General features: G+C 41.2%; 1 protein-coding gene across 2 annotated transcripts in view; it reads right to left on the bottom strand.

The window, feature by feature from the left end:
• Window positions 1-18,513, bottom strand: part of TGFBR2 (transforming growth factor beta receptor 2) — an 87,557-nt gene extending 69,044 nt beyond the window's left edge. The window contains exons 1-2 of one of the 2 annotated variants that reach the window (XM_004033791.5): window positions 18,034-18,506; window positions 1,759-1,833 (exon numbers count right to left, since the gene is read on the bottom strand). In XM_004033791.5, coding sequence (XP_004033839.1) covers window positions 1,759-1,833; window positions 18,034-18,127 — 169 coding nt within the window. In that variant the 5' untranslated portion in view covers window positions 18,128-18,506. Of the gene's footprint in view, window positions 1-1,758; window positions 1,834-18,033 lie in introns of both variants that reach the window. The other variant, XM_004033790.5, reaches the window with a different exon arrangement.
• Between the last annotated feature and the right edge of the window lie 1,128 nt (window positions 18,514-19,641).

Here is a 19,641-nt window from a genome sequence, read left to right as displayed (position 1 = left end):
AAGGGCGTTCAGAAAAAGGTAACACTGAAATTTATTACAGTTTGAAGAAAATCACTCCAATTATAAATCCATGAACCCAGACATTGTTTAATGAAGCTCATCTTTGCTGGAAAATCCCCACTGAGAACAAAGCATCACAATGATCCACACAGTCCTAATCAAGCCCACTGGAAAAATCACCCTGAAGAACACTGGTGGAAAACAGAAAGAAGTCCACACCACAGTGTGAGAGCTAATTTAATGTGTTCTTCAACAAAAATTAAATAAAACAACATGACTCAATTTTTCTTTTATGTTGCAAGGAAAATAACATTTATATAAAGCTAGTAGTAGAAAAGCAGAAGTATAGCTTAGCTTTCTATGATGGCAAGTGAAATAGTTTCTGCTAATCAAAGTGATTCTTTTTTTTTTTTCCTTTGAGACGGAGTCTTGCTCTGTCACCAGGCTGGAGTGCAGTGGCACGATCTCGGCTCACTGCAACCTCCGCCTCCCAGGTTCAAGTGATTCCCTTGCCTCAGCCTCCCGAATAGCTGGGACTAGAGGCACGTGCCACCACGCCCAGTTAATTTTTGTATTTTTAGTAGAGACAGGGTTTCACCATGTTGGCCAGGATGGTCTCAATCTCTTAACCTCGTGGTCTGCCCTCCTCGGCCTCCCAAAGATCCGGGATTACAGGTGTGAGCCACCGTGCCTGGCCATCAAAGTGATTCTTAGCCATTTTCTTTGAAAATGTCAGTCACACAGGTAGGCTGTTGCTCTTCAATGTATACCTTCTTTTATATAAAAGCAATTTGACTAAATATTAGATGTCTGTGTGAGTCGTGTTCTGCTACTCAAAACACTTCTTGTTCTGTTCTTCTCTGTATTTTGTTTGTTTGTTTGTTTTTTGAGATGGAATCTTGGTCTGTTGCCCAGGCTGGAGTGCAATGGCATGATCTCGGCTCACTGCAACCTCCACCTCCTGGGTTCAAGCGATTCTCCTGCCTCAGCCTCCAGAGTAGCTGTGATTACAGGCGCCCACCACCATGCCCAGCTAATTTTTGTATTTTTTAGTAGAGATAGGGTTTCACCATGTTGGTCACGCTGGTCTTGAACTCTTGACCTCAGGTGATCCACCCGCCTTGGCCTCACAAAGTGCTGGGATTACAGGCATGAGCCACAGCGCCCAACCTCTTCTCTGTATAGTTTATTCAGACATTCATGTTTAAGAATTTCTGAGAAAGGAAGCCAAAGATAATAATACCTGACCTCTATGTCTATATGATGAAGAAGTGCACTTCCTATGTAAAGATGCCCGTATTCCTGATTAGGTTAAGCAACTTGAAGTTCTGGTGAGGGGCAAAACTACAGGACTGCAGAAACTGGCATAGCCTTTTACACATGGCAGCATTTGTCTACTGATAATGGTGACACAGCCTCCAAGAGGGCAGACCACACGGTGTATAAAAGAGAAGCTGTCCCCATAAGAAAAGGGGAAAAGTAAAATGACTCATTACATAGTTTGAAATCTCTTATGATGGGTGGACAAAACCCTCAAAGAAGAAATTCTCCAGTCTTAAATAGGGCTTTTAATGTTCGAGGCAAGAACAAGTCTCCTGATGTCTACACTGCCATCACCTCTTTAACAATTTAGCTATGAAAATATGAAAATACGAGGAGACTATAGATTTTTATCTTAGATTTACTTACAAATTAAGCAGTGAGGGAGCATGACTAAAAATAGAAAAATGATGAAAAGATTAATTAATGATACTTTACTATGTCTCAGTGGATGGGCAGTCCTATTACAGCTGGGGCAGATGATTTCATCTTTCTGGGCCTCCATTTCCACATCTGTAAAACAGGATAATTATATCCATCTCAGAGAGCTGTTTTTAAAATTACAGATGACATGAAAGTGAAACTGTTTTGAAAATAATGAAGCTTTCTATTACTGTGAGATTATTAAAAGATTATTATAACTAGACATGGTCAATATGTTTTCTTCAAAGTTATCAGACTAGACATTTTTCCCTCTGGTGATCTTTCACCCATGTGTCTCAATCATACTGAAATTATTCAAATCACTTCTTTTTTCTGTTTTCCTGGTACTAATTTCTCTTTTTCTTTTTCTTTTTCCTTTCTTTTTTTTTTTTTTTTTTGAGACAAAGTCTCGCTCTGTTGCCCAGGTTGGAGTGCAATGGTGCGATATCGGATCACTGCAACCACTGTCTCCTGGGTTCAAGTGATTCTCCTGGCTCAGCTTCCTGAGTAGCTGGGATTATAGGCGTGTCCCACCACTCCTAGCTAATTTTTGTATTTTTAGTAAAGACAGGGTTTCACCATGTTGGTCAGGCTGGTCTCAAACTCCTGACCTCGTGATCCGCCTGCCTCGGCCTCCCAAAGTGCTGGGATTACAGGCCTGAGCCATTGCACTGGCTGGTACTAGTTTTCTATCTGCCTGAAGAAGTAAGCAAATGACTATTTTCATGACTTTTTTTTTGCCTTTAATATTATTTAACAGCTATTTTAACAATGAAAGACATTTTACATATTCCCAAAAGGTATGCACCAAAGAAGGGTGTGGGCAGAAATGTTCACAAAATCAGGACCTTTCATTGCATCTTGGTGACCACCAATAAAGTACACAGAAACCCATAGTGAACTGAGGTCTAAGTGGCTGCTATCAACCAACACAATCTTGAACTGCTGAGTCTGATCATTTCATTTTCTTAAAACTTCAGGACAGTTCAATTTAGAGAGCACAAGAGTGAAGTTAGCTTCCCTGGTCATCTTAAGCAACATGGGAAGATAATTTAAGAAAAGTGACACCATATCAATCACTTTCCCAAGCTTTTCAGGGGCTCACTCCAAAGACTTTCTTGATGATAAATTTTATTAAAGTGCTGATCATAATCAAAACAGTACATTGTATCAGAGGTCAAGCATTGTTTTTCACTTCCCTTCCCAGAACTTATTAAAGATGTACCTCTGAAGAAAGACATAAGGAAGAACAAAATTGTTTTGACTCACAGAAAATGGCTTACACAGACATCTAATACTTAGTCAAGTTGCTTATATATACGAAATAAGTTATACCTTGGGAGTAACAAAGCCAATAGGCTTGGCTCATAGGGGGCTAACTACAGCTGCAGCGTTATTCAAGAAGTTAACATATTCTCTCCTGTCCCCTGAAGACACCACAGGCATCTCAGTAACAAACTGATAACAACCAATACTCAAGAGTTTGTGAAAATGCTTTGTAAAGTGCTGAATAAATGTAAGTGATTATCTACTTACCACAAACGTCCTCACCAACATCATCATTAAAATCTTGAAAGATAAGTGCTTTTCAGTAGTTTTGAGAGTGAACCAATGGCATTCTAAATTAAAAGCATTATATTTCAACCATTTCCAATAAGTGCCACAGAATATTAAGACTTAAGAATATTAAAATTCTGGTCAGGTGCAGTGGCCCATGCCTGTAATCCCAGCACTTTGGGAGGCTGAGGAGGGTGGATTGCCTGAGGTCAGAAGTTCAAGAGCAGCATGGCCAACATGGCAAAACTCTGTCTCTACTAAAAATACAAAAATTAGCCAGGTGTGGTAGTGGGCACCTACAGTTCCAGCTACTCGGGAGGCTGAGGCAGGAGAATAATTTGAACCCAGGAGGCAGAGGTTGCAGTGAGCTGAGATCGTGCCATTGTACTCCAGCCTGGGTGACAAGAGCAAAACTCTGTCTCAAAAAAAAAAAAAAAAGAATATTAAAATTCTTATTTCATCTCCTTTTCCTCTATAGATAGAGCAGGTAGGGCACTACCAGTCCAAATCTATGTAATGTGATGTCAGTGGTAGCTCCAGAATTCCCATAGAGGAGGGGCTACATGGGTGATGATCTGGCTGAAAGGGAGGCAGGCAACACAGCTGGAAGCTGTGCTTGCACAAGAGAACACTACTTGTGGTACCTAGACTGCATGTTTATTCAGGATGTGTGGGGACTATGGCGGAGGAGAAGGCTGAAGGCCAAATTCAAGACCATCCTTAGAAATCCACTCCTATTAAGCACCCAGGTAAGAAAGGCCTCATATTTAAGTCTCCTTAGCATGTATCATTTTAACAGGGCTTTCCAAAAAGTACAACCAGGGGTCACCTTTGCAATATGGGATTATTTACCCTCAGGTAGGTAGAAGAGTATCTTCAGGCACTCTTCATTGCACCAAGACCCCTTCAGCCATCCCTATTCCAGCAATCCCAATGACTGAAATCATCTATGATTCATAAAGAGGAAAGGCAGGAGTGGCAAAAAATTGTCCTGCGTGAGATGGTGTGATTTACTTTATGACTTTGTCTGGTCTCTATAGTCATAATGCATTGAGCCTTCTGCAAAAGAGTCACACATGAGAGAATAAATGAATCAAAGGCAGAGCCAGTGATGGATGGAAAATTAACCTTAACACCCACACACCACAGCTCCCCAAAATTCACAGAAACTAAAGACTGCAGACAGAGCAAGTCTCCACTGTAAAGAACAATTTACACAAAGCAGATCATACGAGATTTTCCATAAGCCTATGGTTCTGTCAAACAATACTACAGGTGGCTTTAAGCCATTGACATTTACACTTGGTGGTGAAAAGCCATCTGGGAGAAAAAAAAATAGCACTCCCAGCCTTGGATCTAAAAGCAAGTTTCCTCGGCCTTTAAAAGCAATGAATTCCAAACAGCAACAAACAAAACGCATAAACAGAATTAGTGAGAATCTGTGCTAAGAGCTACGGCAAAATCAGACAGAAGTTTCTCCCTCAAAGAGTTTTCATTCTAGTAAAAGAGTTTTGTTTTGTTTTGTTTCTTTTGAGATGGAGTCTCGCTCTGTCGCCTAGGCTGGAGTGCAGTGGCGCGATCTCGGCTCACTGCAAGCTCCGCCTCCCAGGTTCACGCCATTCTCCTGCCTCAGCCTCCCGAGTAGCTGGGACTACAGGCACCCGCCACCACGCCCAGCTAATTTTTTGTACTTTTAGTAGAGACAGGGTTTCACCGTGTTAGCGAGGATGGTCTCCATCTCCTGACTTCGTGATCCGCATGCCTCGGCCTCCCAAAGTGCTGGCATTACAGGCATAAGCCACCACGCCTGGCTAGTAAAAGAGTTTAAAACACACAGAGGCAGCACAGGTAGCTTGGCAAACAAGGTCATATGAATGAGAATGCAAGGCTTGTCAGAGAGGCTATGGGCAGGAGAAGGAATCACAGTGGGATGGATAATCAAGGAAGGCCCACTAGAAAAAGTAACATTTAGACCAGGCATTATTTCAAAGGGTGGAGCTGTTGTAGGGCACAAATAGAGAATGGTAAAACTTGGGGGAGGTGGTGGAGAATGGTCACAAGCTAGGAAATTTGTAAGCAAAAAGGATGTGTGAGGCAGCTGGGTTCAAATGGAACCAGGGCATGAGGGATGTGAAGGGTGGAATAGATGATGGGCAAGAGGTTTGGCTTCATCTGTGCACGTAGTCATCAAACTGGTCCTGTGTCCCATCAGCACAAGGCACTCTCTTAGGAGCCAAAGGACACTGAGGCAGCCCCCATGCTCAAAGAGAAAGGGAAGGCCATGTGATGATCTAGGATTCATAAAATCCAGGGAAGGCTTTCTAACAGGGGCCAGCTACTCAAAATGCCATCCGGGGGGAGATTTAACTGAGGGCAATGCCTGTGTTATTGACAGAGAAAGAACAAAGGGTGTCCATAAGCAGAGACCAATTAGGTGATTTTTACAGATGACAACAATAAGAGTTCAGGTTTGTGTTATGGTAGCATAATTCAAGGGCAAAAATAAAACCAAATGGTTATACATTTTGCGTAACTTTTCTGATGGATAACTTAAGATTTGATGCAACAGGAAGCACCATGAGATATGAGTTGCAATGGAAAGTTTTTATGTTTTTTTTTCTTGCCAAGTGTAGTTCAGATGTCAAAGGCAAAGAAAAAAAAGTCAGAAAATAAAATTATTTGGAAACATCAGAAACTGCTTGTAAGGACTGGTTATTGTGGCTACTGTTAATTAAGAGCATTAATAACTGACAGGGACCCATAATTCTGGAAGACAAAAGTAACTAAGTCACAAAAAGCTGCCTTATGATATTAAAATCAAGGAGCAAATCAATGAAAAAGCCTACAGTGGCACTCTCAGAACAGTCTAAAACAAATGTTGAGCAATTCAAGAAAAATTTATTGGGTCTTCACTGAGCATCAGACAAATAAGTTCCTCAAGACAAAAGAGGATTAAAAAATGTTGAAGAGTAAAACCACTTCCTGAAAACCTGTCATCGAATCATTAATTTATTGGGTACCTACTTTGTATAGAGCAGAGTGCTACCTATTTTAAGAAATGCTGTGGTATAATAGCTCCAGAATGAATTAAGGCCTACATATGTTAAGGCAATCTGTGAGTAAATGCCTAATGAGGTAAACATGATTAATGCAGTGAGTTCAGTATAGAAATGGGTCCTTGGGGCCAGACGCGATGGCTCGTGCCTGTAATCCCAGCACTTTGGGAGGCCGAGGCGGGTGGATCATGAGGTCAGGAGTTTGAGACCAGCCTGACCAACATGGTGAAACCGTGTCTCAACTAAAAATACAACAACAACAAAATTAGCCAAGTGTGTTGGCGCACACCTGTAATCCCAGCTACTCAGGAGGCTGAAGCAGAAGAATCGCTTGAACCCAGGAGGCAGAGGTTGCAGCGAGCCGAGATTGCGCCACTGTACACCAGCCTGGGCAACAGAGCGAGACTCCATCTCAAAAAAAAAAAAAAAAAAAAAAAACAAGAAAGAAAAAAGAAATGGGTCCTTGGGTTCTACAGTTCACCATGGTCAAGGGATGGACAATCAGTGGATAAAAGACTCATGAAGGATGACTGGGGAAACAGACTGGTTAAAAACTGACTCATTTAGTTGACTTGCTACCAGTGCCTTCTGTCTTCTGCTAGCTTTAGTTAAAACGGCTTAGGAAGAGTCAAAAGACTCTCATAAAACTAAGCCAACTCTTCCTTGAATTCTCCTCTTCTTTATTGACAGAAACAAGCCTGATGTGATCCACTAAAACCACTGCAGATCATTTGGTTACTCTTTGGAACATGCTTTAATGCTATTACAGCAGTGTTTTTCAAACTGCTATGTGTACAGGAATCACCTGGGGACCTTGTGAAAGTGTACATTCTGTTGCAGTAGGTCTGGGGAGAAGACCCACAATCCTCATTTCCAATAAATTCTCAGTGATGCCAGACCTCCTGTGAGCGGCAAGGTATTAGAACACCTTCAGTTGCTGTTATCAGAAGATGATAGGAAACCATCATTTTCAGGGTCAGAATGCTGGAGCTCAAGCTTTGGGCCTTGATGCATATAATAACTCATAAAATGTGATATTCAGGAAGGAATGAGGCTCCTAAAGAAGTGAGAAAGTAGAGTGAACAAAGGCCTAAGAGAATAGAAATGTATTCTAACAATATAAATTATAAAAATAAAAGTAAGAGTGCCCAGGGGGATTGAGATTGTTAGATTATTTTATAATGATATAACTTAAGGGATTCCAAAATAATGAACATAAAATGTTATTATTAGATTTTTTTCCTTTTCACATACTTGAAGGACAAATTATATCATATTGTCTTTTTTTCTTCCCCAATACTATGAGCGTTAGAGAATGAGACGCAAATCCGATATGTAGTAACAAGGTAGTCACTCACAGCAAAAGTTGAAAGATTCCTAGTCTATGCTAACAAGTGTCTGCAAACTCTACAGAAATGCAATTATAGGTTGCGGCAGCTACTCCCCTGCCTAAAACAGCAGTCTGAAAACTGCCAATCTGTTGCAAATTCTGTCTTTTCTGAGAATATTTTAAGAAAAGTGGTAGAGAAATATTTGAAAGGCAACAGAACACTAATTATATCTAGACAAGTTTCCTTTTTTTTTTTCCCCCAAAAAATATGAAAGTTCCTTTAGGCTTTATTTCTCCTAGGCATAGCAAAGCATTTCATAACTTTCTACCTTAGGAAAAATTTTCACAGACATTTTAACCAATTCAGAGGAAGGGGAGAATGAAAATACCATAATTAACCAAAGAGAAATAATATTACCACCAAAACCAAGTAAGCCTTTTATTTAGGAAGGAGTGAGCTCTAGCTGAAGTAAACATGCTATTTAGTCAGGATGTATGCTCAGACACCTGTAGTCGGAAATTTTCAAAATAGCTATGGTTTTTTTTCTTCTCTTTTTTTAATAGTAGTCATCTCCAATGAACACCAGTGGAAGTTTGTGGTATTTCTCAGTTCTGACCTGTCATGACTTTTGATAGTTTTCTATTTTGATTAGCTAAAGATTTTCTAACTCAACTCCAATGATTTATTCTACTAACAAAATAGTAGAGGGATAACAAAGAATGAAATGTTTCAGAAGAGAAAATACTGGAAATCTTATTTAGTCCAATTCTTGTCACTGTATAGAAGGAAAATGAGCCCCAATGGGAAGAAAGACAGCCTGGTCACCCAGACACCTAGATTCCTGGTACAACATACCTTAGTCTTTACCAGCTGTCTCCTAAGTAGAGTCCTTCTAATCTCAAACTAAGGGTCAGAGCTAGGTTATCTTTCATCCAAGATGAAGGTTTGTGATAATTACATCTTTGCAACTTCTTTTCTACTTGGCATGGGGCTCTAAAGTAGGAAAATGATGAAGGGTTTAGCTAAACCTGGAGGAAAAATATTTTGGTTTTGTGAAATAACAATGCAGATTTCAGTCTCTGTTTGCAATGGGGGGAAGGAGGAAGAGGCATTTTTTAACATTTATTTTCTAAACCAACAAACAAATCCTACCATTAGTCAAAGACTCAGGTCTTTGGAATCTGAAGCTTGTAAATTTCAGGGGCACTCTTTAAGAAGAAGAATACAAAATTAAGAATAAAGTGAATATAAAATTAAGAATAAAGTGAATATTTATTTAGAATTAAAATGGTATACAGGCCGGGTGCAGTGGCTTACACCTGTAATCCTAACACTTTGGGAGGCAGAGGTGGACAGGTTCCTCTGAGCCCCAGTGTTCAAGACCAGACTTGGTACATAGTAAGACACCATCTCTACAAAAATTAAAAAAAAACAAAAAACTGGCCGGTCATGGTGGTGCATGCCTTTAGTCCGAGCTACTCTAGAGGACTGCTTGAACCTAGGAATCCAAGGCTGCAATGAGTTATGATCGTGCAACTGCTTTCCAGACTGAGTGACAGAATGAGATCTCATCTCTGGAAAAAAAAATTTTAAATAGTATCATACAAACAACAAATTTTTAAAAGCTATAAATACTACAAATATGAAGTGTTTAAAAAACAAATATTTTTATTAACTGATTGCCATACCTCTGAAATACTTCTCCTATTTTTTTGGTTGCACACTCTTTGATCATCTCTTCCAATAACATTTTGCAATATTCTCTATTGAGAGAATAGAAAAATAATTCGGTCTTCCCTTTAGAACTGTAGATCAGAATTTGTAATTTATTCTTGAATAATTTGGAACTTCCTTTCAGCTTCATAATTCATTACAGATAATGTCATATAAATTTTTTGGATTGACTCCAAATTTGGAAAACTTTTATCAGGTTTCTTTTATATGTGAGCTGTAAGATTCAGGGCACTGCAAGATTTCGTAGTGTTTGACTTGATGACACTTGTTAACCACATTGCCAGGGCCTCTCCTAGAGCCAGGAGATGGACCTATACCAGGGTATAGGCAGCCTTGAAGGTTAAGTTCAAGCACTTCACAGTAAATCCACCTGAGCCTGGCATTTATATCCTCAACATATTTGATGCATCTGTGAAGTCTCCCAGTCCTTTCAAATAAAGTGCCTGTTTTACTCAGAATACCTAAACTTCCTGATGGCATAATTGTTCCATGATTCAGCCAAGACTGTATCACTTGAGGTATATACTTCATTTTCCCATTGAGATCACAAGACAGGCATGATGTTTGACTACCTGGTGTATAAACCGAGTGTTATTTTATTACACTAAGGAAATTCAATAGGATAATATATGAAGAATGCTAAAACACTAGAAAAATGTTGGATATTATTATTTCTCTTAACCTCTAGTCTTCCAACACCCATGCTATAATGGACAAGTAGTTTATGTCAATTAAGGCAGACTAGTCTCAGTACAGTATAACAATTAGGAGTCTAGATCCCCAAACCAGACCATCTTGGTTCCGACCCCAGCCTAATCATTTTCTAACTAGGTGGACTTAGGCAAATTTATTGACTCTGGAGGATTTATAATAAGCATAATATAACCTACCTTCTAAAGTTGTTTTGAGGATTAATACACTTGAAGTACTCAGCATGATCCATGCAGTAGCAAGACCTCAATAAGTGGTAGCTACTATGATTATAGGGAAATTAGTCCATGAAGTCTCTTGAGAAAAGCTACAAGGGAAATAAGCCCAATTTCATTTCCCTATGTAGAAAAGTTTGCAGGATTTGGGCATGACAGGTAGTCATCCACAAAGCAGCAGTGTTATTGCCTCATAGGAAATGAAGACTTTGTAATGATTTATACTTTAATAAAGAGCTGCTGCAGCATATACTGAAAATATGCACCCAACCCATATCTTCTTTCAAAGGCATTCATGTTGGTTCAACCAAATCCCTAGTTCTCTAAAATGAAGTTTTGACAATCTTATATCTTCTAAAGCACTGAGAAGCCTTTTTCCTTGTTTTCTTTAAAGAGGCTTGAGAAGAACCAAGCATCTTTTTGGTTCAAATAAAATATTTACAATAGGAGGAAAAAACATTCAGATAAACTTCGCCTTGCCCGCTTGCCCGCCTGGTGGTCTCTCAGTACACAGAAGAAATGCAACTAGGGCACTAGGAAATCTATAAAAAAAAAAAAAAAAAAAAAAAAGAAGGAAAGAAAAAAAGTATAGAGCTAAAGTTCACTTCAGGACAACGCAAACTAAGAAAAACTACATTTCCCAAAGGAAATAGAGCACTATGTCTACAAAGTAACTCTTATCTTTTTCTTTAATGTTCAATGCTGTCTATTCCAGGGAAAAAATGATACAATTAACCCAAACTAATTTCTACCCAACATCTCTGCAAAGGAATGTTGCTGCTGCAGATCCACCCCCAACATGGGAAGGCCCAAGGCAAGTGAGCAAATAGAGGCCCATGTACCATAAGTCAAAACATTTAAAGTTACAAATCAAGCTAGCAAACTGCTCAATAAAATAGGTTTTATCCTTCTACCTAGACTGACAAATATATCTTTTCAATGTCTTGGAAGACCAGGTACAACTTTAGAACTCCTACAATGTTCATGGTCCTTCCTCAGAAATGGGTGGTTTGAAGAGAGACATCATCCTGAGCCCTGGTAATCAATTTGCCTTCCTCCCCCCTGCCTGCTCCATCCTACATCAAGAGGGGCTTTGTGATATGTGGACACCCAAGCTCGCTCTCTGTCTCTCTCTCTCTTTCTCTCTCTCTCTCTCTCTCACACACACACACACACACACACACACACACACACACACACAGAGCTATCCCTTAAACAACCCTCGCGCAGAGATTGCACAACCAGTAGCAATGACAGCCTTCAGGAAGATGGCTTCAAGGATCCATGCAAACTGCAGATACCAGTTCAGGGCCTTCTGGACAGCGAATGTGGGTTCCCACATAACCAAATCATGGTCTAAAAATGAAAAGAGAGTAAGACTGGAAGGCCCAAAAGTCACCTCACCCCATAGGCATGGCTCTGACCAGAGAAGAATGACAGCAGAGTAGCACCTAGGGCCCAGGACAGAGGCCAGTTGTGTTCATATACTAGGCCTATATTTTAGTTGTAGAGCGGAAAAAAATTGGAGGAAAATATTCCCTCAGAAAAGAGGAAAAAAAAAAAAAAAAAGAGCTGCATGTCTTGACCTTTCCCAGATAGAATCTCCCCAGTCATAGGTACGGGCCCTGAAGCTAAATCTCATCTAATAATGATAGCTTCAAACCTATAAACAAAACACAGATGCTAGGGAACCCTTAAGAGTCTAAGCAGGAGGCCGTAAGTAGACTAAACTGACTACACCCAAGAGGATAGTTGCTACTTGTTGGGTGCTAAGACCTAGAAAGCTGACTGTGGCAAGTAAAAGGCAGAAGTAATCCTGATGTAATGGGTGAGGAAGAGAATCTTAACCTCCTATAAGTTTTCAAATTGTCCCCTTCAAAAGTCAAACTGTCCCCTTCTTCTTTGTTATGTTGGATAAAGTCGGCTCTTCTTGCCCTCATCAGCAGTTGTACACGATTGTACACAAATGATTGTCCTACACACTCAAAATTTGGGGTTTACAATACACTTCTTTGCAAATGGGGTATGTCCAACTGCTATAAGTGGCCAAACCACAGGTCACCCACCATGAGTCCTACCACTAAGACACCATTGTCAAACTGTGGGCTGTAGAGTTTCCTTATGCAAAGAAACTCTGCCTTATCTTGATTTTCTGTGGTACAAATGTAGTCAGGAAGGAGGCAGATAATGCAAGCAAAGCAAATCAATTAAATCAGGAGCACTGAACTGATGACATTAGATGGTAAGCTTCCCCTCTCTCAAATCTGATATCCATTCACCCCTCTTCAGCCTCCCTCCCAACACACGCATACACACATAGAGACCACACGAAAGAACCTAGCAGCATGCAAGCACAAGAAGCTTGGGCCACACATACATACACGCACCCAGGCAAAACTCCAGAGAGACCCTGAGCAGGATCCATCTTTCCATCCATAAAATAAAGATAATAAAACTTATCTTGGAGATTTCTTCCTAGGATTAAATGAGATACATAATGTCAAGTGGCTGTCTCGGGGTAGGTTCTCAAATGTTAATTCTCTTTCTCTTCCTTCTCCCTGAGATGAGATAATTTGCCTGTCCAGCATTCCAAACCCTTTTGGCATGCCAAGCAAAGAAGTATGAGTCATTATCTTGCCTCAGTCACAAGCAACAAGTACCTATGGAGCAAAATATTACCAGGAAAGTAGAGAGTGCAAAATAAGCGGTGAGCATTCTTGCTGCGAATGCATATCTGTTCTACTGAAAATCATAACTTAAATCTGCTGAAGTTGTACATAAGGACCTGGAAGGTAGAAGCTGACAAGGTAACAGAGTTATGCTTTTATGTGGAACTTGGCCAAATAATGCCATGCTGTAGCCAGGAAGTATGTTTCACCTGCACCCTATTTAAAACTGCTTTGGTGGTTTGCATCAGACCTAAATAATATCCACACTACTCTAGAGCAGGCAGTGGTGGCTACAAGACCACACTTCCCTTCAACCAACGCTGCTTCACCCTTATAAACCAAAACATAAAACCCGATGAAAAAAGAAACTTAAAAACTAAATTTAGATTTTAGCACTTCATTTGTAATAAAATTCTCTTTCCGACACCCTTCTATGAAAAAAAAAAAAAAGAGGAATCAGTATCTACTGGATAATTCCTCTGGTGACTTTATTTAAAGTTTTGCAGTGGCTTTCAAGGCCCTACACTGATTCAAAATTTATGGCTAAAGGAATTGCATGAAAACTTCTAGTAGCTTTCCATCATGTTTGTCAGAAGTTGAAACATCTTTTTCCATATTTCATGAGAATACAAGAACCAATTCCATACTTCAAAAACAGCCAAATTACTTATTGTGATCAGAACTAAAACTATTCTAACTGAAAGTAAAGATTTTACTATTTGGACCAAACACCTAATAAACAGTGACTGCTTAGTTAAATGCTCGACCTCAGTTGCATTAGATACAGTAGGATGAAGTGGAGGCTCAGCTCAGCACTTCCTGGGTGCTAAATGATGTGTCAGGCACTGCCAGAGACCCCAGAGATAGAAAACTGAATAAGATTGAGAGGATTAAAGGTATAATGGGCAAGAGAGTTACGTAAAGATATGACTTTGGCTTGGTATTGTTACCAGCTAAGTGAGAGGTCTGTATCTCATAGGAGACATTTACCTCACACTGGGACATTCAAAGCAGGTTTCCTCAAGAAGATGACACTTGAACTACGTCTTAAAAGATGAGTGAAAATTAGCCAGGTAGCAGGAGTTCCAGACATCCTGAACAAAGGAACAGCTGCCTAAATTGCTCACATCGTGTGTATGTGTAGTGACACAAATAGACTGGGAAAATGTGGGCTGTGGTGGGATGTAAAGCAGCAGAGTCAAATGGGAACCAGGTCAGAGGCCCCTGGTAGGCCCAATTAAGGAGTTAATAGTAATAACAGAAGCTGATATTTATTGAGCATTTACTATGTTGCAGGCACCATGTTAAATACTTTAAAACAATATTTTATTTAATCCTCACCATAACTCCATAATCCTCATTTTACAAATGAGATCAGGGATGACTAGTAGGTAAAGTAACTACAACAGGCTACACAGCCAGTGAATGGGAAGTGGGTTTGGAACCCAGGACGGCCTGATTACAAAGTTTATACCCTACACTCTTCTACCATCAGCCTATCCTCAAAGAGAACACTAAATGAACGCATTGAGTCCATCATGCTGGCTATGGAATGGAGAATGCAATTAAAGGTTGCCCAACTGGGGCTCCGTGGCAAGGCAGGGATAGGAAAGTGAGAACCAATTGATTCAAAAATACATTCAATGGGACCTAGAAGGAATCATTCAACATGCACATCCTCCTAGTGCATACAACAACAAAAAAAATGAGGCTTTTGAAAATGAGGTGTAGAAAATAAAACACCAGTATTCCATAATGTTTTCAAATATAAACAGTTAAAACATGTATCCTTTTCTTTACTTATAACATGCTCCCAGCTGTTAAATTCAATGGCCAAGACCAGGTCTGTCTTATTCATCTGAGATGGTATCCCAGGTCTGAGCATCCTGCCTGGCAAGAGATACTCAATAAATATGGTTGAAAAGGTAGAAGAAAAAATGCCCAGTTTTTGCAACGATATCGATGAGGTGCCTTATTGATCCAGAGTTAAAAACTAACCTTACTGAAAAAATTAAAAAGTCATGTTCATAACTGAGTAGAAAACATGTAGTAGTTATGTTGACTACACAGACAACAGTCATCATTAGGGAATGCTACATTGAAAAGAAGGCAATGAGTTCAAAATGTGATTAGTATTTTGTATAAATCATAACTCATTAAAAATAAGATGTTGAGTGGCCTAAAGGTGACAATGTGTTTTTATGAGGGGGAAAAAAAGCGTGAGTAGACCGAAGATCAGATTTGGGGCCTAATGATGTCTAGTCTCTTACCCTGACAAAATAAGCAGGTTATTAAAGTGATGTGAAGAACCTGATCACTATGACACTTTTACAAATTCTTTGTCCTCAATAAGAATCTATCTACTTTTAGGAACCTGAAAAGTCATATTTTTCAGACCTGAAGAGTTATTGTGCACTTTACAGTTTTCCCCAAAAGAGTCATTTCTTAATTTTGATCATTTAGGAAGAGTGAATCTACTAAGTCAAAAACAAAGAAAAAAAACCTTTCTAATTCTTAGTGAAATTTGTTCTTTTATTTAAATCCTTTGCATACTACTAAACAGAAGTACAGAAGCTACTAAACAGAAGACAGATTTTTGGGCCTTTTTAGGTGACGTAAAAGGAACTTGTTGTTTATTAAACAGCCTCATTACCTGATATATTATCTTGCATTAAGATATTTTGAAAAAATGTTTTCAGTTTACCAATTACGTTAGAGAAATTCTGAAACTATTTATTTACATGAAAAATTAAAATGTAAGTAGAATTAGGTCTCTCGTCTTCAATATATCTGTCTTCAACCTTTGGCCAACTTTGAAAATTTAATTTGAATCAAATGAATACAAATTCAAAATGATTCATTAATTCAACCATTTTGAAACTTCAGTTCTATAAAAATATGAAATCTGTGGGCCTTGTAAAACTGTCTAAATACCCAAATAAAAAGCCACCACGTTTTTAAGCTAATTGTTTAAAAGTGTGTATATTGATGAAATGAAAGTGACTCGTGAACTATTGGGTCTGGAATTTGCAAATCATAAACCTTATCCTTGTAAACAGAACCTAACTAACAACATCAGGGCCTGCTAATTTCCTTCTTTTATAATCTGGAACAAAAGTTGTAATGATTTTTAACATCCACAGAAAATTAAGGGTGCCATTTTAAATATTTATTAGCAAAATGTAACTTAGGTTTTAAGAGTCTGGAGGAAAATGAGAGACAATTGAACATTCTGGTACTGCAATGCAGGAAAAACGCTAAGAACGAAACACTCAGATTTTATTAAAACCATAGGACTCAAATGTGTGTTAAGACTTTTTGCTTGCAATAGTGCCTCTTCCTAATTTGATTAAAAACTTCCATCTCCATGGCACCTTCAATGTATGCCATAAGTTTTAAAAAGTTCCCAATCCACTTCAAACACTCTAAAATTTACAACTGACCGTGATGCGCATTTTTTCCAGACAAATCTAAAGGTAAATCTGCCCATGTCCCTGGATAAATAAAATGAGTGCGTCCGGGTGATGTGGACTGTCAACTCCTCTACATTTCATCCAAAGTCTACATGGGTCATCTCCAAGTCACCAGAAGAGCCAGGGGAAAGGAGGGGAGGGGCACGACACGTAAGATGTTAAACATGAAGATGATGTAAAATTACCCAGATTCAACCTGGCCATTTTACAGATGAGGAAACTAAGGCCCAGAAAAAGCTCTATGACTTGCCCAAATACTCGGTTGCCCAGACCACAGCTGCAGATACTGTTATTTGGATCATAGCTGCAAAAAGTCTAACTTTTGGCCGCGCGCGGTGGCTCACGCCTGTAATCCCAGCACTTTGGGAGGCCAAGGTGGGCGGATCACGAGGTCAAGAGATCGAGACCACCCTGGCCAATATGGTGAAACCCCGTCTCTACTAAAAATACAAAAATTAGCTGGGCGTGGTGGCACGCGCCTGTAATCCCAGCTACTCGGGAGGCTAAGGCAGGAGCATCTCTTGAACCCAGAGGCAAAGTTGCAGTGAGCCGAGATCGCGCCACTGCACTCCAGCCTGGTGACAGAGCGAGACTCCGTCTCAAAAAAAAAAAAATCTAACTTTTGAAGTCTCAGAGGTTTTACACTTTCCATAACAAATAGTTAAGAACCCCCATTCCTGCATGCATATATATATATAATATTTATATATATTTATATATATATTTTATTTTTTCCTTAAAAACCTTCAGAGACAGCGATCAGGTGGGTAGCCTAGTTAGGATTTTAACCCTTCGGTTTCCAACTAATTGCATAGATAATTGCATAGAACCATCAACTCCCTGAAGACAGGACTGTCTTGTTCCAGGCAAAATCTACAGCCTCTAGCACCCAGTAGGCATTCAGCGAGGGATTCTCGGTTTCACCTGAGCATCTCCACTCCCTATCCATCCATGCCAAGGCGTCAGTGGAACCAGCTAACTTTCTTTTGGAAATCGATTATTTTCTTGAAACTTGTATCCAAAAACTCCGGGCCAAGAAGCCGGCCTGAGGGAAAGCGTGGCCGTCTCCAGGAGCTAAGGACTGAGGAGCTGGCCTTTTGAACGGGTGGCTCAGAAAGAGCTGGGTGGGCACGCGGCATCGCCATGGGCGGAGTGGCCCAGGTGCGCTGGCTGCTTTGGCAGCTCAGGCTGCCGCTCCGGGCCGCTGCTCCCCGGCCGCCTTCAGATAACCAACTTCTCAAACTTCCCTTTCCGGGGGTGGGGGCTCGCCTCGAACGCGGCCAACACAACGCCTTTCCTGCTCGCACAAAGGGGACCAAACGTGCCCCGCGCCCCTTGCAACTGAACTTTCCTTCTCTTTTTCAAGAAAAACTCACACATCCCTGCAGCTACGGGAGTCGGGCTGCGCGAGTGCCGCGAGGGAAACTTTCCTCTTTTCCGCCCGGGCGCCGGGTTGCCGGGCCCGACTGTCAAGCGCAGCGGAGAGGCGAGGACCCCAGGAAGACCCCCGGCGCCCCGCCGAGCCCGGGCTGGGGACCACTCACCCGACTTCTGAACGTGCGGTGGGATTGTGCTGGCGATACGCGTCCACAGGACGATGTGCAGCGGCCACAGGCCCCTGAGCAGCCCCCGACCCATGGCAGACCCCGCTGCTCGTCATAGACCGAGCCCCGAGCGCAGCGGACGGCGCCTTCCCGGACCCCTGGCTGCGCCTCCGCGCCGCGCCCTCTCCGGACCCCGCGCCGGGCCGGCCGCGCAGATGTGCGGGCCAGATGTGGCGCCCGCTCGCCAGCCAGGAGGGGGCCTGGAGGCCGGCGAGGCGCGGGGAGGCCCCCGGCGGCCGAGGGAAGCTGCACAGGAGTCCGGCTCCTGTCCCGAGCGGGTGCACGCGCGGGGGTGTCGTCGCTCCGTGCGCGCGAGTGACTCACTCAACTTCAACTCAGCGCTGCGGGGGAAACAGGAAACTCCTCGCCAACAGCTGGGCAGGACCTCTCTCCGCCCGAGAGCCTTCTCCCTCTCCTCGACGTCCAGCCCCTAGCTCTCTCGTAGCTGCCAATCATGTTTCCTAGACCAGCCCCTCCGAGAGCTTTGGCCGACTTTCAGCTGCCCCTCACCGCCCTCCCACACCACTCAGGAGTTCCTCGCTCCAAGTATTTACTCAAGAATGACTAAGTGCACGCAGTTCACAAAGTAACAACAGAAAACGTCCACGTTTTCCCTAGTAGATCAGAACATCTGCCGCCTCCCCTCAGCTTTCTTCAGATTGCTCCTACGTGCTTTAGAGATGCGTTTTCAAATTGCAAGTTGAGATCCAGGAGTGAATACTCCAATCTATTGAGTCGCGAGCACATTTCTTTCCCAAATAAAATAGTAACGGTAAATTTTACTTCATTAAATTTGTGCTTCAGTGTCTATATGCATGTATGTATGTGCATACACTGTCAAGTTGTAAAATGTTTTTCTTTAGGTCGAAGTCTAGAGGTTTTTCCTCAAGTTTTAATGTACATATTGATCACCTGGGAATCTTATTAAAAAATGCAGATTCTAATTCAGTAGGTCTAGGAGGCAGGCAGAGATTCTGCATTTCTAATGAGCACCTGGATAGAGCGTCCCATTTTACACCGCCTCTTCCCGGGACTGAGTCAGTGAATAATTGTAAATGATCACCTATCACGAAGTGATAGTGGTGGGAAATGTAATTTTCAGAATGTATACAGTATAGCAGAAACTGTAAAATTAAAAGTGGCTTGCGAGTCACCTGAATGCTTGTGCTTTTATTCCCTTAATGCAGGTGAAGAAAGAGAATACTTAGCCTCTCATGTGCAAATGGGGTAACATGGGAGCAGAACACTATAAACTTTCAAATTTCCTTTCTTGCTAGGGCAACCAGATTTGCCCAAGACATTCCTGGTGTACATGTTTTGTAGTTTAAATATTAATAGAACCCCCTTTCTCTTTCAGATATGTCCTGATTGGATAATAAACTATGTGATCAACCTACTTCCCACTCTCAAAGATATGATTCTGTACAGCCCTCTAGTCAGTAGATCTTCTAGCAATTCATTTAATGAATTCCTTTACCTGAGAGGAAGATTGCAGAGGCAAGGGTTTGTGCCAGGGTCTCCAGGGAATAAAGGTAAATAGCCCTCCCC

The sequence above is a fragment of the Gorilla gorilla genome, chromosome 2 (assembly GCF_029281585.2).
Source record: "Gorilla gorilla gorilla isolate KB3781 chromosome 2, NHGRI_mGorGor1-v2.1_pri, whole genome shotgun sequence".
In the NCBI taxonomy this organism is placed as follows: Eukaryota; Metazoa; Chordata; class Mammalia; order Primates; family Hominidae; genus Gorilla; species Gorilla gorilla.
This window is presented reverse-complemented; position numbering and strand designations above follow the sequence as displayed.